This window comes from Pleurodeles waltl, chromosome 3_2 (genome assembly GCF_031143425.1).
Source record: "Pleurodeles waltl isolate 20211129_DDA chromosome 3_2, aPleWal1.hap1.20221129, whole genome shotgun sequence".
Classification (NCBI taxonomy): Eukaryota; Metazoa; Chordata; class Amphibia; order Caudata; family Salamandridae; genus Pleurodeles; species Pleurodeles waltl.
This window is the reverse complement of record NC_090441.1, coordinates 125220398-125242334: the sequence shown is the minus strand read 5'-3', so window position 1 is coordinate 125242334 and position 21937 is coordinate 125220398. Positions and strand designations below refer to the sequence as shown.

Below are 21937 nucleotides of genomic sequence, written 5' to 3'. Positions count from 1 at the left end.
CCATTATCAAGAGATCACCACTGAGATCTTTAAGGAGTTGGTGAAACCCAAAGTTTTGACCTGGATATATGGTGATGACCAACAATGACAGCACATCTCAGAATATAACATCACTTGTAAATCCAGCTTCCTCGTGTCTTTCACTCTAATGACTGTATGCAGCCTCATCAGTACACTGTGTACCAAAGCACCACAACTATAAATGAGGTGTGTGCTCAAGCATACACACTAACAGAACAAGCTGTTAATGTCTTCACTACAGAATCTTTCAATAGCCTTGGAGACATAGGCGAGCGTGCTAAGCAAACAGAGCCTCAAACATCCTTATTATTCTGCACTGTGTATGGTACATCAACAAGAACATGCCTCCAAGGCTAAACAGACCAGCAGATTTGATGACTGCAGCACAATAAACTTCTGAATAATTTAATGAGTAAGAAACTGCTGATAAATAAGGCGGGCGAGTGGGAGCCATCACAGATACCTGGTCCAGTCATAGCCGCAAGTGATGAGGGATTTGAAGTATTCAGCACAACATCGTCTATTAAAGAAAACAACTAATAAAACAAAAAAAAAACAGGTGACATGGCTGTCTCTGCGTGGCGAATCTGAACAGATCCACTCTACACAACCATTTCTTTACACTCAGAGATCCCAGTATGTAAAATAAAGAAGAGCCTGTAGAAATGGAGGTCATTGGAGGTCATACGGTGGCCCAAAACAGCAAAGACAAGGGGGGTCCCTACTGCTGGGACAACTCAGAACACGTTATGTGTATGTATTATGCATGACAGAAGACACCACAGGTTTCACTGCACTCCTCGTGCCCAACATGGGCAATAAAGTGTTGTGTGTATTTGTAAAGTACACTATTACCCACAAGGATGTACTGGTGCTGAACAGATGCACGTGCCTAGCCCTGCCTGTGATAGGTGGGTTAAATGAAAAACCAGGTCTTAAGCTTTTTGCAGAATTCGAGAAGAGGACGCGGAGGCTGTTCCATGCTTTTGAAACTATGTAAGAGAACGGCCATCCTCCTCACCTAGTTCGGCATATGCAAACGGTGTACGTGTGCAAGTAGGAGTACTGCAGAGCAGAGGTGTCTGGGTGGTTTGTGGAAGGAGCCGCAACTGTTCAGGTAGGCGGAGCCTGAGTTGTCTGGTGCCTTGAATGTGTGTGAGGAGTTTGAATTGCGCACATGTGTGTACAGAGAGCCAGTGGGTATGAGTAGCACAGGTAACACTGGCCATCTGGCAAGTGTCAATAGTTAGTTTCATATCCATGTGTGATTGGAAAGCTAGCGTACTACAAGCATGAAAGCTGTGCCAACTGTTGTGAGCACTTTCCAAGGACGAGCAGCCAGCTACTCAGCTTTAATATGCCCATCTAAGGTTTGTCCTATATTTAAGGCTATTAGCTGTCCTGTAGCTTTTATCCTGGCCACACCTGGACCAGATACCCACCCCTTCTTCATATGGGGAACGATGGGGAGGCTGGTACAGAAGGTGAGAAGTGACTTCTGGTCCTGCTCACTTGTTAGAAATGCACAGTGGCAGTGGGTGTTACCTTCATGAGCCATGTGAACTGGACACATGCTCTAAAGGACACACTGGACCAGTGACCTCTCACTAGGGTGCACTTCTCAGTGGTATATCATGGATGATAGGCCAGGCAGATGCTCTCTTGCAGCCGTCCTTTGAGGCACGCAGAAGGTAAAGGAGAGCTCAGTGTGTGTCTAGGTCACAGGCATGGCAGCTATGGAAAACACTGAAAGGACTTTGGTGAGGGTCAGTGAGAGGAACTTGCCTGAGGTCAAAACAAGTTATGTTTGGGAGTTTTGAAGTTGTTCCGATTTGCAAACATGCTTGCATGGCTAAATGTATCAACCTTTAGCGAACAGCTACACTGAAGGTTTACTCTTTATTAGGAGTAATACTGTCTTGCCTAGGTCTACCTGGTTAAATCAATAACATAAAAAAAAAAAAAAAAAAACTAAATGTATCAGTGGCTAACTGTTTCTCAGGCAAATACAGCTTAGGCAGCTAGCTTGTCCCTATGAGTTTCACGCGACAACTATTTTTGCTCAAGCTTTTGCCACAAAATGCATAGGATAATAAAGGTACTGATAATCAAGAACTGGTCTAAATACCCCTCTGAGTCCACACTTATGGAAGTGTTTACAACTGCAAGTAATGGGCATACTCTGTCCAATTGGGAGGTTGTGACCTCGGATCTGGGGTGCAGTGCACTGCCAGCTTCCTACCTTTCTTGTAGTAAGAACTGTGACTCCCTTCGCAAAAGCTATGCCACTGAGCAGTTTCACTTAAGACAACGTCTAAAATCTTGTGCAACAAAACTATGTACGTAAGTGATGCTCCTTATTACTGGGCTGTCTGTGAAGGTGCAATATATCCACAGCCCACTCTGAAGAATTTCCAGATGTTTCATCTCTCTACGATGCACAGAGCCCTAGGAACCAATCACCAATGCAGAAGTGCCTGTATCCAAGATACTGATGCCCCAGGCCTAAGAACCAGGCAAGACAACCATGAGGCAGGGGACGAGCAGACGGATACTGCTGTTTCAGACCAGACATCCAGGACTCTAGGGAAGCCCCGTGAACTTGAAAAAGCCAAACACAAGGCTCCCAACCTTTTCCTCATCTGAGAACTCACAGGAGTTCAGCACAGTGGAAATGAGTCATTGGGCATGCCTGACCTGCAGATGGCTGCCGCAACGACCCTGGGTTCATACTGAATCACGAAGGAAGGAAGATGTGTTATTTTGTCCTACAGCTCCTAGATGCCATGCTCCCAGTAGGGTTCTCCTTGAGCGGTGAACTACTAAAGGCTTTAGACTCAGTCTACGTGTTATGGGTGTAGTTTTAGTAGTGAGGCTGCAAGGGGGCGGGGTTGTTTCCAGGACACCGTCCTAGTCCCTTGGGTTTTGATACTCATGTGCGGACACGGATCTGTTTATGCTCCTACGAGTTATTTGCGCAGTAAAGCACAAAGACAGATAATGTTTCGATGACCGAGATACCGATCACTTTTTAATGTGTAGAAAGAATATCGATCTGAACAGAAATACATTCCTTTCTGCTTTCACCATATATGGCGTGGTGACTGCCCCTCTAAACTACTTATACAGGTTAAAAGGGTTTTTCTGGGCTCCTTAGGAGTACAGTGGCACTCTCTACAGTCATCATCCCTTGACCCTGGCTCTTTTCATGGGCATCAATCATGAGTATTCAACCTACAGACCTTGCTCGTTGCAGGGCTGGACTGCCTTTAATTCTACCGGGCCTGCCCCCGCGGGCTGGCGCCATTGCAGGATGATTTCCAAAGCCCAGGGCCGCTCTTTGGCACTTTCCCCTGTTCTCCGAATTTAACTGCGGCAAAGAAGAGGGGGGAGGGGGGGTGGGGGTAAAGAGAGAGGGAGGAAAGAGGGGGAGAGAGGGACGGCGAGACGGTGTGTGAAAGACAGAGTGAGCTACCAGAGAGGCAGCAAGAACAGTTGCGTGAAAAGAAACAAAGCGAGGACTGGAAGGGGCCGGGGCTGGTTTGAGCATTCGGCCGGGCTGTGATTAGCTCCTCAGTCCGGCCCCGCTCTTCTGCCCCGGGGGCGGTGCCAGCCCCGGCCCTGGGACCCCTGCCCTTCTGCCCCGGGGGCGGTGCCAGCCCCGGCCCTGGGACCCCTGCCCTTCTGCCCCGGGGGCGGTGCCAGCCCCGGCCCTGGGACCCCTGCCCTTCTGCCCCGGGGGCGGTGCCAGCCCCGGCCCCGGGACCCCTGCCCTTCTGCCCCGGGGGCGGTGCCAGCCCCGGCCCCGGGACCCCTGCCCTTCTGCCCCGGGGGCGGTGCCAGCCCCGGCCCCGGGACCCCTGCCCTTCTGCCCCGGGGGCGGTGCCAGCCCCGGCCCCGGGACCCCTGCCCTTCTGCCCCGGGGGCGGTGCCAGCCCCGGCCCCGGGACCCCTGCCCTTCTGCCCCGGGGGCGGTGCCAGCCCCGGCCCCGGGACCCCTGCCCTTCTGCCCTGGGGGCGGTGCCAGCCCCGGCCCCGGGACCCCTGCCCTTCTGCCCTGGGGGCGGTGCCAGCCCCGGCCCTGGGACCCCTGCCCTGTACCTCTCGTCTCCTATTAACTGCTCCCTCAGCCCGCCCGTGAGGTTCTTTTCTGAGCTCGTTACGCTGTTGCTCACAACCGCTCCGTTTCTCAGTCCACTTTGTTCATTTCTCTGTGTCTCATAGGCTGATGGAGTAATTGAAATGGAGACGTTTCTCCCAACTCGTGTCTCGGAACACCTCAATGCCCAAACCAGGCGCTGGATGATTAGGTTCTGGAGAGATCGCGGAATAGGCCCGGCTTCTCGAGCAAAAATACTGTCTGCTTCTTGTGTGACAATTTGCTTCCCAAAAAAATTATACATCTATCACTCATCTAGACTTTTCCTTGTATGAATGGGTTCTAGAAAAGTCTAAACGGTTTATGAATTAACAACAGAGACCTGCAGAGTGATCTACGTTACCAGGCAGAGTGATCTACGTTACCAGGCAGAGTGATCTACCATGTTCCAGACACTTACACAGAGGACTTGGTCAGAAGTATTTTAAATCAGCCTACCTGCTGCGGTGTTAAGCTACTCTGCGCCCTTTCAAGCGTGAACTGGGAGGCGGAGCTCGGCCAGGATGAAGATGGCGCCTTCAGCTAAAGTTCTGAACTAACTTGTGGACGGGAACAGATTCGGATGAGAAAGGATGTGCTGGCCTGACACCAGCTTCCAAGACAAATGTTTGGTTTCCACGGCGGCATCCACTGTGGGCCTGGGAAATACCTGCTGCCGCCGCCGCCACAAGGACAGGACAGGTGACAGAGCCTGGAGCAGGACCCGAGAGAGCAGCCAACACCCCAGGAGCGGGCAATACTGAGGCGCGAGAACACAACCCTCCATTACCTGGTACAAACTGCAACCAGGAGGTGCCGATGGCATGGACCATGGCTAGCCACCTCCTGGCAAACATGCCCTCCGCCCTCGCTTGCCAACTCTCTGCCCAGGTTGCAGGCCTTGAAAATTTGGACTCAAAGGAAATATCTCACTATATACCCTGCTCACTGTATCCCATTGGCAACACACCTGCAATACCTATTTTGCCTCACAAAAAGGGGCGGCTCCTGCGCAATGGCGGAGGAGCGTCGCCATCCTGGCCAAGAACCAGGGGATGAAAAATAAAATAACAGCTGGCTATACAACAGCTGGCTATACAACAGCTGGCTATTGTTTTATTTTTCATCTCCTGGCTCAGCCAGCAGTGCAGGGAGGGGCGGGGCTGGGCCATGGGAGGTGGGGAAGGAGGGAGGGAGGAGATAGTCCACCTAAGTGCGCATGTGTGTTTGGCCGGCTGTTTCAGCCTGGCCAAACACACATGCGCACTTTGGTTTCTCCAGCCCGGCTGTGTTGAACAGCCAGGCTGGCGAAACTGCACAGATCACAGGGCTGTGTCTGACCGGCAGTCCGAACCGCTCAGATCAATCCTGGCGCTGCTTTCATGCTAGGCCTAGCTTGAAAGCAGTGCCAAGATTGCTGGGGATCCTGTGCTGGTATCCCAGTATATGCTGGGACACCACAAGAAGAGGAGAGAGGCAGCAGGAGTCGGCAGAGGTGGAAACGGCGGGAGATGTATGTGGTTTTTTGTTTGTTTTTTAAATCGTTGTTTGCCCTGCCCCATGCGTCCACCTCCACCCCCCCAGTTGACATTGGCGGCCACTGCCGCGGCTCACAACATGTCTACAAAATAGCCATCTTGGAGCGGGCTGCGTCTCCACTGGCATACTAGCAATTCCATAGTTTGAAGGCTTGCCTTGAGATTGAACTTGACTTTACTGCTTTCTGTGCACCTCCAAAGTGGAGACCACACACGTCCTGATCGCAGGGGAAAAATATGGATGGGCAACCCTGTAACCCATACTTGATGTCTCACAACTGTTGGTTCTGGATAAAAGGAGGTGTATCTCGTTAGATGTCGAAAATGAAACCTGCTCACCAGATTCTAGTCTTGGAAGAGGCGAGTGATAAAAATAAAACTAGTGCAACAGAAAATACCCCGGATTCATTCACTTTAGATATTCTGCTGATTTAATTGAAAGACAATAAATCCTCAATGGCGGCCATTGAAAAATAAACAGCGGACACCAATAAAGACATTACATTTATGCAGACTGAACTGACCAACATGAACATTAAATTTAAACAAGCAAAGACATGCCTGAATGATTTAGAATGCAGTTGACAAGTGTTGCCTTACTGGAATAATGATTTATGAAATCTGCAACACAGAGTGACTGACCACCAAGATCGCAATATGTGGAATAACATATACATCTTTGGACTTCCTGTAAAAGAAGTAGACAATACAATATCCTTTCAGGTATCCTCCTTCCCAACTCTACTACACATTGATTTTAAACCAACGCTGGAACTCAATTGTACTCTTACTGGGTGTTCCTGTGGGTCCTATGAGGCATGTGATCGCAGGTCTATTAAGACACCAACAAGCTCGCCAAATTATACACGCTGCAAAACGGAACAGTTCCTTTCAATATAAAAACTGTAAGATACAAATTGCAGATAATTTGAAGAAAAACTAATCTGATCCGTAAGAAATGCCTTACCAAAAGACTCATCCTGAAAGAATAGGACATCAAGTTTGGCCTCCTTGAACCAGGTGCAATAATTATCACCATAGATGGAAGCCCGAGAACTTGACGACCTGGAGGTGTTTGAAAGTTTCTTGTCCACTTTAGAGATTTCACTAATGATTTAAAAACCTGTACCATCTACATCAGTATCAAATGATGAGCTAATCAGGCAGAACCTTAACTTCAGGAAAAACATCTCTCCATCCTTAGATTTCCATTGGCTTCCCCAGATACTCCAACACACTCCACCTGAGTGATGACCAAGAAACCTGCCAAACAGCTCATAATAAAATAATAAATGCTTAAAAGAACGCTACTTACTTCTGCAATGAAGGAGGAGCACCAAATAATACAGGTTATATCAAAATGGGCATGTACCGCGTTTACCAATTACAACAAAGGCTCATACTACATCGCTTTCAAGTACACATTGTCCGGGACTCTACAGCTGATGGCTCCACCTGCTGGACTAAAGTTTTGGGCTCCAGTAGGAGAAATATAGACTCTTACTTCTAGACGATTTAATTGCCCTCTCTTACCAGATCTACAATAACGACTCATTTATGAACCATTTCTTTAAATCTGAATGGTATAGCTAATTATGTCAAAAGGAAGAAATTCCTTGCACACAGCTGCAGAACTTTAAAAGTGAGCAAGCCTGTAGGCCTCACTCCTGTGAGGGAGGTTAAAAAGAACCTGTTCGCTCTTACTGATCACTACTCGGTATGCTGCCACCACCCCACTTGTGCTGCTTAACTCCTTATGCGTAGCCTTCCACTACTATGAGCGTAGCGTTTGGGCACCCTTCCCGGTCCAACAAGACACAATCCATGAGAGAGGACTATGTCATGACACGCAGGGATGGTCCGTGTTTGTCTGACCCCCCCCCCAAAAAAAAAAAAAAACAGCATCACGGCTCCAGACATCAATACAGTTGAGCATTCAGGGCAGGGGTGTATCCCAACATTATTATAACCAGTCATGTTAAAAGAAAAATTACAATTTTGCACTTACCTTTATAGAATGCATATGTTGCCACAAGGAAAAAGGGCAGCTGAAGGAGAGCTTCACAGTATACGAATGTCAGGAACCACACAGGAGGGTCTCGCATGAGGTGGTCATTAAAGTTCACTGTGTACCATTTCAGCAGATCTGTCAACTGAAGAAGAAAAGAGGAAGAAGCTGTGACAGCATCATGAATGGGATAAACAAAAATGAAAAAGATAGATAACTAGAATGTTTAAAACTTTGATCTCAGTGGTATACCCAATGATGGTGACTGAGTTATGCCACCAACAATATAAAAGAAGAATTGACAAATTCACTAGGTCTCACCTTTTCATTTTCAGTAAAAAAAATGTTTTTCAAAAAAATCTAGGATGGCGAGTGATAATTTGTGCATTAACAAAAATCTTCCTATGCGAGCAAAATGGAGTGGCACTGACAGCAAGTGGCAGCTGCTTTCTCGCCAAAAATATAAAAACAATTACAAGAAAAAACTGTTTATAGAATTGCAATAGGGTGGCGGGGGACAACAGCAGAGGGGGTGGAGGGAATCAATAAGAAGTGGGCGGAGGAACAACAGACAGGCTTGAAGCTAGGAGGTGGAGGGATGGGTGTGGTTGGAAATCAAACAAAAATAATTAAACGCTAGGATGGGTGTAGGAAAGTGCCGCGTTTTGGTATGGTCACCCCCACTTTTTGCCTGATATTTGATGCAATTTTGACTGGAAGTGCACTGGGTTCCTGTTAACAAGGTCCTCAGTGCCAAATCTCTTTCCATAAAACTGTGTAATTGTTCCCCAATTGGCAATACCTTGCTTGCGAGGATTTACCTGCATGAGGAGATATGCCTCTGCTATGTTTTTGTAGATTCTTAGACATAGGAGTGAACAGGGAAGCCATTTTAAGTACGTGTGCTGGACACTGGTCACTACGAGTTCCCCAGCTACATGATGGCTTCATTGAAACTAGGGATGTTTGGTATCAAAATCTCATATTGATAAGCCCTTACTGATGCCAGCGATGGATTTATTAACACATACACCCAGAGGGCGCCATATAGGTGCCCCCTGAAAACCTTACATCCACCTGTGTGCTGGCTGAAGAGTTTTAGCTAACCGGCCACCACCAAACACAAATCTGACCTCCTAGTGTGAGAGCCTTTGCTATCGGGCAGTGATAAAGCCTCCTCTGGGAGAGGTGATTACACATCCCACCCAAAGAAACCCACCACCCTTGGTATGCAGATCTAGCTTCCCTCACAGGAGAGATGCTGACCTCACTGCCCCGGGGCCCATTGGCACCTGGACAAGGGGGGAATTTAGTTTTCAGGGAGGTGTGCCCACTCCTCAGGTCAGTCCCACCCCTGAGAAGCACTGCCTGATGTAGACACAACTTTTAGAAAAACACCATCTTGGTGTTGGCAGAATTGGGAACTCTGGGACATGGTTATGCCCACTCCCCACAGGAAGTGGTCACATATGGGGTGTAGTAACCACAGGGGTGAGTAGCACATTCCCCTAAATGCAGTAAGAGGAGCCTCTGGCACCAGAAAATCAAATTCCTCCTGACCGATGAAGAAGGAAGGCACTCAAGAGCTGCAAAAGCAAAGTCCGCAAAAGAAGCACCTGACTTGGCACCAGCCCAGCCGGCTTGTCTGCTGTTCCCGCCAATTTGCACCAAAGTCGATTTGTCCTGAAAGCTGCTGTGCCTCCAAAAACGTGGGAGGCCTGACTGCCTTCAACAAAGACCCAGGAACTCCAATGGAGTAGCAGAGCTGCTTACCCACATCTTGCAGGCACCCCAAGACAACTGCAAGGACTTCAGACCACAGAAAGTCAGATACCGGAAAACACCACTAGACTTGAGCCACCTAGCCCAAGTTGAAGTGGGCCAACATGGTCCCCTAGCCATCCAGAGACAAAGCCCAACTTGGACTTGCCCACTATGGACTCACTGACACGGCCTGCAGCCTCTGCCCTGCAGGACCGCAAGTACTCCCGGTGGAGAAAACCTGACACCTCAGAACATCTCTGTACCCACAGCCCTGGTCTGTGGAGAAGAGGACCTGAGGTGCACCCCCAGGGCATCTCAAGATTGGAACCCACTTGATGGTTCCCCCCTGACTGGATCCCCAGTCCTCATTTGCAGCATCTTTTTGACCGGACCGATCTCCATCGAGTAACATTGGGCATCCCACACTGTACTATACCCATGTATCCGGCTGCTCCAGTGCTGTCCAGTGTGACCTGTTGGTGTGGTCCTGATCCTTGCCCAATAGTTACCCTAAGTCCAGCAGATTGATTCCGTAAGTCGCTGTACTATACCTGAATGCTTTCACTCCATAAGATAACATTGCAGCTTTTCAGAAATTGCACTGTAGACATTTTAAAACTGTAAAGATTTTTCATGCAAAACATGCTTACCTGATAGTATTGATTCTGGTACCAAAACATATATAAAGATACTTGTTATTTTTGTAAATTGGTGTGACCTCCTTCTTGAGGCGTGTGTCTTACTTATTGGCTGCGTGTGTTATTTGCAGATGTCTAACACTCCTCTCTGATAAGCCTAGGGCTGCTTGACCACACTACCCCCTAAAAGAGCACATTTGGATTGCTAGACCAAGCCCCTGTCCACTATTAAGGGAACCCCTGGACTCTTTGCACGATATACCTCATTTTGATAGATCATATATAGAGCCAGATTCCTACAATGGGGTGCAGCAATAATCGAGCATTGGGTGAAGAGAGGGCAACATAGGCAGCACTGGGAGGCGCGGGCTTGTAAGTGGCAGTTTACAAAGGACAGGGAAAAGAAAACAAATGTACTCTCACAGTGCTGAAAGAAAAATTGAAAAAGAAATTGCCTGAATATGCCCAGTGGAGGGATACAAGTCATCCAATCAAAAAGAAAGGTAAAAGAGATATGTTCCAGGGGAGGGACAAATAAAAGAGGAGGAAGAACAGCCGTTAAATAAGAAGCAAGCAAATAAGAGTGACAAGAAAGACAATCAATGGGTGGCTCTAAGTTGTTGGTCAACAGGTAATTAGAGGCTGTTTGTAGGAATGGCCTATAAATAGAATAAATGTAGCATTTAGTACATCATAAAATGATTTTTATTCATGATAAAGTTCAAAAACTCAGTTCAGCTATCAACACTATGAAATAAGGAGAAACCATATTTTGGCTGGTCTTTGGAGAAAGGTGTACATAATATTGCATCTTGTAGAAGAACACACTGCATAAGAGTTTTTTTTAATTTGTATTCGATTTTGTGTGGACGAGATAAAACACACCCATGGATTGCTAAATGCATTAACTGAATAAGTTACCACGAGGCATCTGATCCAGAGTAAAGCGAGGCTCTTCCTCGCTATAAATAAAAACTTGGTAACACCTGAGGTGTCAACCTGTGGGGAAGGCCGAGCAGCTCACAGTCCTACAGACACAATCCTGCAGCTTGGAAACTACTCATGGAGATGTTAAGAGAAGAGAACCCCTTTGCAGTGGAATTGGATGTCTTGTACAGCGAATCACTACTTGGAGCAGTATGAATGGCCTTGCTTCCCAACCGTTTGAACACAGTTCATGTCAAACATTAATAAGCAGAAACTTTTCTATCGGTGCCAAAGTAAATAAAACTCTGAAAGGCACTGTCATCCAGTATGAGCAGCTATCTGAACTCACAAGAAGGACCTTGTACTTTTAGGACACGACACAAGTGTCCCTATCTGCAGGCAATCAACCAGGCTCTTGCAATGTTGACGCTCAAAGGTTGGCCATAATTGTAAGTCACCAGATCGCCTAGGGTGTCATGCCTGTACTAACCTTAAAAGGCCCATCGGTTTCTCCTCATACACTGCAATAATCTGAAAAGAGAATGCTTGCAATTACTCTGCAGGTGGATGGAGGTTATGTTCTGTTGCAAACATACTGTATGCAGCCAAAAGGAAGGTGTGAGCTGTAGGCCTGCTAAAATGCTAACTTTAGGTTTTAATGTGTAAATTTGCACTTGGTGTCTAATAGCTATGGTCGTGCTGCCAACAGCTTATCTCACTTTAGCTCAGTTACTGAGTAATGCGTACCTTTACGCACTCACAGTCCCTCATATACCAGGATTTTGGCTATTTTACGACTAATAAAGTACAATAAAATATCCTACTTCACTGCAAGACAAAAGGTCTCTTTGTGAAGAAACCCAAGCACTACAGTGTGGTCAATTTTCCAAGTCTATTTTATATTTTTGCATACACATCTTTCTGCCTATGCTTGCCTTGTACAAAAAGCCTAACCACGTAAGAAGACGGCACCACAACATAATGCACAAAATCTAAAGTAATTTTAAGTTTGAAGTACTTGTAGCTTTTACAAAGAGTGTGGACACTTACAGCCAGAGCACCATCCCAGATTAATGAGCCTTACACAATATAATATTTGTGTCAATTTACAATCTACTACTGGGTGCATGATCTTAGAGTGCTGTTTGGGACTATTTGCCAGGTTATTTTACAAAAGTAAAGCGTTCACACAAAATTTATGCCACAAACTAGCAACTTTGTATTCCTCTGTGTAGTAGCCACAAATCATGCTTATTTTATCAAGCTGTGCAGAATGAAAAGCCTACGAGGGGAATTAAGAAACAAATCAGCAACTACAGATGGCGCATAAACCTCAGAGCAGACGGTGGTGGAAGAAACGTCTGACTTTATGAATGAACTTTGTCACCTTTCCCTCCGCGTATAATGTTCAGCGGCTTGACAGCCAAATGGCACTCACGCGGCACATCTCAGAGCAGTGGCCCGTTCTGGATGGAAAGTAAAACCCAAAAAACAAGTTCTACAGGCTGCGAGCTAATTCCCAAAATACCACTGAAAACTAGCAACTGAGTTTGAGCTTTCTGGAGCTAAGAAACGAGAGGACAGGCTGCACACGCATGCCCTGACCCCGCTTTCCCTCCTCCCCGCAAACTACCACTAGAAAGACAGGACATTCATTCCATCAAGTAGGGAACAACGCTGGCCCTTCACATGGAGAGGATCTCCCAAACTCCTTGCTTGAAGGGGAAGAGGGTCTCTGCTCATTTCCTCCATGGAAAGAGGACACAAGGAGGAAATAGTGCAAGAGGGGCTGCTTTGCGAGCACCCGGTTTTAAGCATGAGACCAATTTTCTGGTATTTAATGTCATATTTCTTCACATCAGGTGCCACCTTCAGCTCCACGGTGACTGTCCTGTACAATTTTGCTAACCCACCCAGGCAGCGAACTGAATAAAAAAAGATTTGGTGAAAAAACTTAGTGCAACACAGGGAAACGTGACAATCGTGACGGAGAGAGTTGGGGTAATAAAACAACCTGAAGCATTTAGGCTGTCCCGATGCCATGGAGCGCGAAGGGGAGAGACAAAAGGAAATAATACGAAGTAACTGGTGCTCATGCTAAGCGCCCCAATACCACCAATCAAATTTGCGCTGCATGAATCTTCAAAGTGCCATTCAGCGGGAAGGGGAGGGACAAAAGAAAAAAAAGTAGTTTGCCCACGCTGAAATATATCAGCAATCGTGCAATTATCCATGTAACAGGGTCAGTCTGCAAGGCATAACAAAATAGCCTCAAGGCAAGTCAAGCATGAAGGATTTACCAATGATATCAAGGGATTTTTGCAAGGCAAGCCCAGGAACAAGTGAAACTGATGGCCGTGATTAAACCCCACAAATACATAACAACAGGTCGGAAAAGCAGTGCTTTCGCCCTGCTGTGCTCAACCTAAAACTGAAAGTCCCAGTACATGCTTGGTCTTCTTGGGCATTGAACTGGACCCAGTTAAAATGGAGGCGAGGCTACCTGAACAGAAGGTAAGAGAGGTTGTTGGAGAAAGCGATTGTAGCAAGCATGCAGTGTAGTGAAAGCCGGTAGCATGTTTCATTGCCGGGCCAAGTTACCACATCACAAAATTTCTGCAGCAATGCGAGCAGATTTTGAGGTTTGGTTAATGTTTTTGAAAGGTTTTAATGGTATCACTATGTGGATTTGGTCTGGATGGTACACGTTCTCCGATGCAGCAGAAGATTTTGATTTTTTGGGAGGGCAGATGTGCCTAGAGGTGGCCTTTTAAATGGTTGAAAGAAGGCAGGAGCATTGCATTATTTTCCCCGGTTAGTGGCCCTATCAGTATGCAGCAAGACACCTGAGGAAAAAACAGTCACTTTTCAAGTGGACAGCAGACCTGTGGTGCATTTGGTCAATGCGCAGAAAGCAAAAGACAAACATCTTTCAAAGTTGCTGCAACATTTTGTGCAAGGCTGCTTGATGTACAACATTCTATCTAGAGCCAAGCATGTGCCAGGTGTGGACAATAACAATGCAGATGCATTGCCTCATTCGCAGAGGCAGAGAATCAGTGGTTTGGCGCCTGGAGCAGACTTGCAGAAAACGTGAGACGTGGTGGTGGGGGTGGGGGGTGAACTCTTGCCACGAGCACTAGGATTTCTTACAGGAGAGCCTGGGAAGATTTTTTGAATAGTGGTGCCATAGGCAGAAGTCAGGATTAGTATGGCTAAACACTGTGCAGAGATGATCTGTTGCATTTTATTATGAAAAACATACATAATAAGATTTCATCCCCAACATTTGCTGGGACTTAGCTGGTTTATGTTTCTATGGAAAATTGTTCTGGGGTTATGAACCCTCAGCGGGTGAGAAAGGAAGGAGGATGTTACAAGGATGGGGCAAAGAACATAAGAGGAGTTGCTTTAGGAGGGATCCTATTTCAATGAAGACACTGAGATTGCTGATACACAGTCTTGGTACAGTGTGCTTTTCCAATTTTAAAGAAGTATTGTTCAGGTTATGTATGTCATGCTTATTTTTTGGTGCCTTTCAGCTGTCAGAATTATTGGGCAGTGACTGATCCAGGGGAATGAAAGTCAGGAACATCTCCATGACAGACAATGTGGTGAGTATCTTTGTTGAACAATCCAAAACAGATAAAACAGGTAAAGGGGCCATGGTCTGCTTTCATAGGATTGTTGGCTTGGTATGCCCAGTGGACGCTTGGCAGGATTTTAGGACAGCAGGGGAGAGGGGAAGGGAGGGGTGGCAGCTATGTCAGACGTAGTTTTCCAAAATTGGGATGCATTGAGGGTACTGGCTTCTGAAGTCCTAGGGGTTATGAGAAATGTTTTGCATGACCATGTTTTGGTACTCATTCTTTCAGGATAGGTGCGGCATCTGAAGGGGCCTGGTTGGGTTTTCTACATGGGAGGTGAAGAAATTGGGTAGGTGGTCTTCGGATTACTGTCTGCGCTACATACAGCGCCTAGACGAACTCTTAGTCGGTTAAATTGTTAACTCTAATTTCTCATTTCAGGTTGTGTAGCAGGACCAGCTTTGGCATTGCTAACTATTTAGATTGTTCAACATTCGTTCATAAAATAGGCTGCCAAACAAGCAGAAAATCACCCCTTCAGAAAGAACTTGGGTTTTCATTGTAATGAAATCAAGATGAAAGGTGGGGTGGGGGTGGGGACATGAAGTTGGGTCAACTGTTGCCATGTTTTACCAGCAAGATGGAGTATATCTGTCATTCATGGGGAATGAGATATTTATTGGAGCTCCGGTAACGCTTGGCCCTGGCTCTGGCGATAAAAAGATGGTGTTGACAAGATTGAGACTGTTGGGGCGACAGCCAACTGTTTAGCTCCCAAGATGAAATGGAACTGGCAGTTTTGGCGACAGCTTATCGGTGATGCATTTTTCTCAAAATAGAGTTGGAAAGAAGGGTGCTGGGGGCAGGAAAAACTACTTGACAGGGTTTTTTCCCCTAGTGGCAGAAATGGAGGAGCTTGCGATAGGCAGAAAAAGTTGGGGACATTGCACAGTATTTCTTGGCAGAGGGAACATAGGGGAGTGCAGGTCAATGAAAGAAAGAAAAAAAGAAATGGGAAGGTGAAGAATGAATGTTTGGGGACTGTTCTTGTTTGGGGGTGGAGTTTCAAGGGTGGGGGGGCTAGGAAATGTTTGTTGTGTTAGTGAGGCAGGGTTTTGGGGGCTCCTTGGGGTTTTGGGTGTTATTCAGAGGATGTCCACCCCAGGGGAGCTTCATGCGCCTATCACCCGATGCCCGGGACATCTTGTTTGGGGTCAAGGGCAACAAGTTTTTATGTTCACTTTGTCCTTGGGACAAGTAGGCCCAACCCTCTGCAGCACGAACCCTTTGGCTGCCTGTTTACAGAGAGTGGAACTCTCTGCAGTTGAGGTAATGTGTTTCCAAAAGATAATGCTGTCCGAACTTGTATTTATGGTTCATTATTTGAAAACCTTCATTATTAGGGTGAGTGCTGTAAATAAATGTTTTAAGGTCACACTTCACTACTGACGTTGGTTCCAGTACACAAAAAAAAAAACGTGTATACACGTTTGAAAAGTTTAGGCTATGAGGCTAAGTATAATGCTCCCAGAATGCTCTCTGATTAGATGCAAATGAAGTGTCATTTAGTAAAATGTTTTGATGCATGCTAGTATTTCCCAAAAATATTTCGAATGGAAAATCAGTGTAACCATTTTTAACACGATTATGGGAAGCATGAAAATAAACAAACACTGACAAAGCCAACTGATCTGACATATTTTTATAAGTCTTTTAGTTTCATCAATGCGTGTCTTGTTTTGACATGGCTTTTGTAACACTTTATTGTTGTGGGAGCTACCAGGCCCTCAACATTGTAACAAACACTGGCAAAAAAAAAAAAAAAAACGTTTTTGAACTCTAAAAGCACACGTTGCCACCAGTGGCATAACAAAGGTCCCGCAGCCACCCTCCAGGGGGCCCCTTCAGCACAGCACCTGCCCCGAGTGAGTCTGGAGAGGGGGCTCCTCCATGTTCTTTGCAAAGGGGCACCCTCCAGTTTCGTTACGTCACTGATTGCCACTGTTGTTCCTGACACTGAACAAAACTACTTTGTGTGCCAATATGCTCCTTGTGGAAGAGAAGAATGCGATCACTCACATTAAAGCCAGCCGAAAGAGAGAGAAATAGAAGTTTAATAAAAACAAAATGTCTTTAACACCAGACCTAATTAGGGACCAAGACCCACATGTAGGTAGCTTTTTGCATGTCGCAAACAGCGACTTTCGCTGTTTGCGACGTGCAAAAAGCACATTGCGATGCACAAACCCAGTTTTGCGATTCGGTAACCTGGTTACCGAATCGCAAAATGGGTTTGCGACTCGCAATTAGGAAGGGGTGTTCCCTTCCTAATTGCAACTCGCAGTGCAATGTAGGATTGTTTTGCGAATGCGGGCGCAAACCAATCGCAGTTTGCACCCATTTCAAATGGGTGCTAACACTTTCACAAAAGGGAAGGGGTCCCCCTGGGACCCCTTCCCCATTGTGTTTTCGTTTTTGTAATGCATCTCGTTTTCCTTTAAGGAAAACGGGCTGCATTACAAAAAAAAAAAAAAAAAAAAAAAAAAAAAACGCTTTTATTGAAAAGCAGTCACAGACATGGTGGTCTGCTGTCTCCAGCAGGCCACCATCCCTGTGAGGCCGCCATTCGCAATGGGGTCGCAAATTGCGACCCACCTCATGATTATTCATGAGGTGTGCATTTGCGAAGCCCTGGCGAATCACAGATGGTGTCAGGGACACCATCCTACATTCGGATTTGCGACTCGCAAATCTGAACCTACCTACATGTGGCCCCAAATTCTTAAAGAAAGTCACAAAAGTGCACCCATGGTATATGTCGTACCCCTATAAAATATTTGTGAACTGTATTTTAGCATGGGTAAATACGCATGTGTAGATTTTCTCATGTGAAAATCTATTGAGCATTTGCAAGTTCATTTTCCCTCCAGCCACTTTCTTCCCAACCCTGGAAGAAGTTCTAATTCTGCCATTGTCAGGAGTAAATGTCCAACCTTTCTTATTATGGGAAAATATTAGAGAGAAGCTGGTGAAAATCTTTAAAACATGCAGGTTAGTAGGTTTGCAGACTCAAAGGCATTCCAGCCCTGGAACTATTGCTTACTGCTTCCTCCAGCCCCAGTATGCAGATCTGCAGAAAGGTGGAAAATAAGGAAATTGCTACAGTAGGGATTGAAACTGCAAGTATTCAAGCCCTACTATGGTAGTAGCCCTGGCATAATCAGAGAGGCTATTATCAGAGCTCTTACATAATGAGATTGCTGGCATAATTTGGCGCCACACCACATGGCACCAAAGGGACAAGTAGATCTTTTTACAGGACAAGTAGATTTGAGAAGCAGCCTGTCCCGTGGACAAGTAGATATTTTAATAAATTCCACACACCTGGGTCCTGGTAGGGGGCAGGGTTTTTCTTGTGTCCCTTCCTCACCCCACCCCACCCTTTTTTTTTGTCCTTCTCTTTTTTCATTTAAAAACTTTTGAGTCTGCTTGTTGGGGTGGGATTGAAAATCTCGAGCTTCCTTTTGTCATTATTAGGACAGGTTGCAAAAAATGGAGGAGCTGGTAACAGGCCAGAAGGAGCAGGTAGCAGACTTGTTATACCCGTTTGTGCTTAGTGCCGTCTCGAACACTGGACACCAGTGCTAACCACGTTGTGCTCTGGGGTCTATGCGGATTCTATGTCAGGACCGGAGGCTTCGGATTATGCTTTCTCTTACTTTACTGAGTAAACCAAGTCCACCAATCACGGCCACACCATGACCCCATAAATAGCCTGTGTGCAAAAGTCCGTCCTCTTTCTTTGCTGCTCCAGCAGCCAGTTAAGTGACGCGCGTGCAATGTATTTGATATGTTCTTGCATTATTATAGCGGAATACATTCCAGGCAGGGTCAACACGACAGCAGACTGGAATTCTAGCCTCCTTCGAGATGGCAGCGACTGGAGGCTCAATCCACGGATTTTCCAAGCACTTCAGCTACGCTGGGGGACGTGTCAGATGGATTTATTTGCCTCCCGATTGAACAGTCAGGTTCCTTGTTTTTTCAGTTGGAAACCAGATCCTCAGTCGAAGGGGACAGATGCGTTTCTGCAACTATGGCCGAGGGAGCTCCTTTATGCCTTCTCTCCTTTTGTGATGATTCCTCGCGTCCTGGCACAAGTTTGTCGCCAACGCTCGGAGGTCATTCTCGTAACTCCGCTTTGGAGTGCTCAGCCTTGGTTCCCTTCTGCGATGATTCTGTCTTGCAATTTTCCAGTGAAGATTCCACTACCTATCTGTGGACCTGCTCACGGACCCGTTGAACAATTTTCACCCACTAATTCTACAGGGGTTGTTGCCCCTGATGGCGTGTAGACTTTCAGGCGACGATGGCAAGTGCCTGGAGTTTCGGAATCTGCGTTGTTCTTCTTATCCCAATCTTGGGCCCCTTCCACTCAGAAAAGATACGAGCAGGCCTGGAGGAAGTGGGTTTGTTGGTGCAATTCAAGGAGTGTGGATCCACTGGGGTCAGAAATTCATGTTGTAGCCAATTTTCTCTCTGAATTGGCCTCCCAGGGTTTGGCACACAGGACAATTAATAATTGTCGCTCCGCCCTTTCTGCTGGACATCCTCATATTCAGGGAAAACCACTAGGTGAGCATCCTTTGATTTGTAAATTACTGAGAGGTATCCGTATGGTTAAACCTCCTCAACCAAAATATACTTCCTTATGGGATGTCAATATTGTCTTATGTTTCCTCAGAAATTGGCCAGATAATGAGGGATTATCTTGTAAACAACTTTCGGCGAAGTTGACAATGTTACTATGCTTACTGTCATGCAGAAGAGTATCAGATGTTAAAGCTCTGGATTTATCAGGTAGAGTATTTACTCCGGAGGGAGTATCTTTTACCATTACTAGACGTACTAAAACCTCCTCAAAATGTATTTCTTATCCATCTTTTCCACATAATAAGAAACTCTGTGTTGTTCAATGTTTGAAGGTGTATGAAGATTGCACAAGAGAATAAGGGCAGAATGTTTTTGGTCAGTTATTGATTTCTTTACAAAAACCTTTTCGTCCAGTCACTGCAGCAACCTTGGCTTGTTGAGTAAAATGGTTATTAGCTGAAGCAGGTATTGATATAAGTGTATTTGGAGCTCACTCTGTTAGAGGAGCCATGGCTTCAAAAGCCTTTGCTACTGGAGCCAGATTAGAAGATATTATGGCTGCAGCAGATTGGTCAAATGATTCCACTTTCAAGGTATTCTATCACAAACCTATTGTCGACGTAGTGTCAGAAGTGGTAAATAGACTTTAAACTAGCATAATCTGAAGCCTCCGTGTCCTGACATAGAATAAAAAAAAATTCTAGCTATTGCGTCAAGAATTTTAGATTCTATTAAGGACACGGAGGCGAGGATTATCCCACCCAGTAATCATTATAATGAACATTGTAAGTGTTTAAATTCAGTTTTGGTACATGTTTCAACCATGATAAATTGTTGACCCTCCCTTCAATGCACTTGGATATTAGTTTATTCTTTTGCATTCACAGGATCAAATAACATGAATGCGTAGAGGTCACCTTTTCGGATCAAGAATCGGATTCCAGTTTCTGTTCTAAGTTGGAGTGGAGTGTTGGTCCCTCAGGTTCAAGGAGTTTAGTTTCTAAGGCGGCGAACTATTCAGCGTCAGGTTGGATTCACAAAGAAAGAGGACGGACTTTGGCACACAGGCTATTTATGGGGTCACGGTGTGGCCGTGATTGGTGGACTTGGCATCATGGGAATGATAGTTTTAAGTTTTGTTGTTTTTTTATTGGCTGCTGTTGTGTGTCAGTAAAGTAAGAGAAAGCATAATCCTCGCCTCCGTGTCCTTAATAGAATCTAAAATTCTTGACGCGATAGCTAGAATTTTTTTAATCCTGCTCTGTCTGTGGGGAAGTGGGTACCTCTGTCTGCAGGTGCCCTGCTATCTGTGCAGTAGGAAGTATGGTTGCATTTGAAAGCTGGAGCAGACGTGTTATGTCTGTGTCTTCAGACGTTGCCAGTCCCGCTTAGTCTTTTTGTGCTGGGCAAGAGTTACACTAAGGTGTGCAGGCCAGGGATCTCAGCTCTGCTCTGTGTGGCAAGGGAGCCCACCTGTGTGTGTAAAGAGCAGCAGTTACTGCAATGCCAATCTGCTGTGTGTGTGTGTGTGTGTGTGTGTGTGTGCTTGTAACTCGGCACGGTCGCTCTCTGCAGGTGCAATACTGCTGTATGCAAGCACGGGTGGCCAGCTCTGCTGTGTGCACGACAGCAGAAGTCCTGTACAACCTGTGTGCATGGGCGCCAATTCACCAAAATGCCATGGGATTGCAGAAGTGACAACACAGGCCATTTGACATTTGCTTTCACTCGCACACACATGTTTACACACATGCTTACACACAGACACACGCATTCACACATACGCGCGCTCTTCTTCACAATCACCCGCTGAACGCACACAACCTACGTTTAAAAGCATTTTTTGCTTAGCTCAGCTGACAGGCAGAATCACATTCCAGCTATTACTCACCTATTTTTTTTAATTACATAAATAGTGAATAATTCAACATTATTCACTATTAGTGTAAGAAAAATTGACAGATGACCAAGGAGAGCGGAGCCCCGACAGACCTTTCTGAGGGCGGGCTGGTCCTGTGCTCCTGGCACTGGTTTTGCCACCTCCGAGGCCGGGGGTCGCAGCCTCCCTGACGCCCCTCCAGCGCGCGCGCCAAGGGGCAGCGCGGAGCCCCCCTCTCACAGCCCGGACCCCCGCGCCCGGTGTAGGAAAGAAAGTGCGGAAGCCCCGCCCTCAGCCCAGGCACTCACGCAGTCCGGGTAGAGCGAGGCAGGCAGCAGCGCCTGCAGGTCCACGAAGAGGGTGATGGGGATGTGAGTGAAGAAGTAGAGGCAGAAGATCCACTCCAGCAGGCGGGTGAAGGAGGCCATGGCCGCGGATCAGAGCGCTGCCGACGCCGCCGCGAGAGCCTGGTCTTAACACGCGCGCAACCTCCCCTAAACACCCACCCGAAACAAGCCCAACCCACGCACTGACGGCGAGCGGTTAAAGAACACAGCACTTACACCGGAGGAACTGGCCTTTCCTTAGGGTGGAACGTGGAATGTGTTTCACCCCTGGCAAAGGTTTGGCCTATCGAGGGGTGCTCAGCCAGAGATACACATTGTACTGCAGCGTTTCTGTAGCGCCTTTCCACTTCTTGACGTCTCCCCGAAGCTGTGGTTGACGTGCATAAAAAAGTACCATAATTGCGATCCCCACTGCAACCTCTTGACATTCATCTGAT

At 46.6% G+C, this 21937-nt stretch overlaps 1 protein-coding gene across 1 annotated transcript in view; it reads right to left on the bottom strand.

Annotated features, from left to right (window-relative positions):
- TMEM97 (transmembrane protein 97) overlaps positions 1 to 21659 on the bottom strand; it is a 35351-nt gene extending 13692 nt beyond the window's left edge. The window contains exons 1-2 of the mRNA XM_069226973.1: positions 21462 to 21659; positions 7706 to 7850 (exon numbers count right to left, since the gene is read on the bottom strand). Of these exons, the coding sequence (XP_069083074.1) occupies positions 7706 to 7850; positions 21462 to 21581 (265 nt within the window). The 5' untranslated portion in view covers positions 21582 to 21659. The remainder of the gene's footprint in view (positions 1 to 7705; positions 7851 to 21461) is intronic.
- Between the last annotated feature and the right edge of the window lie 278 nt (positions 21660 to 21937).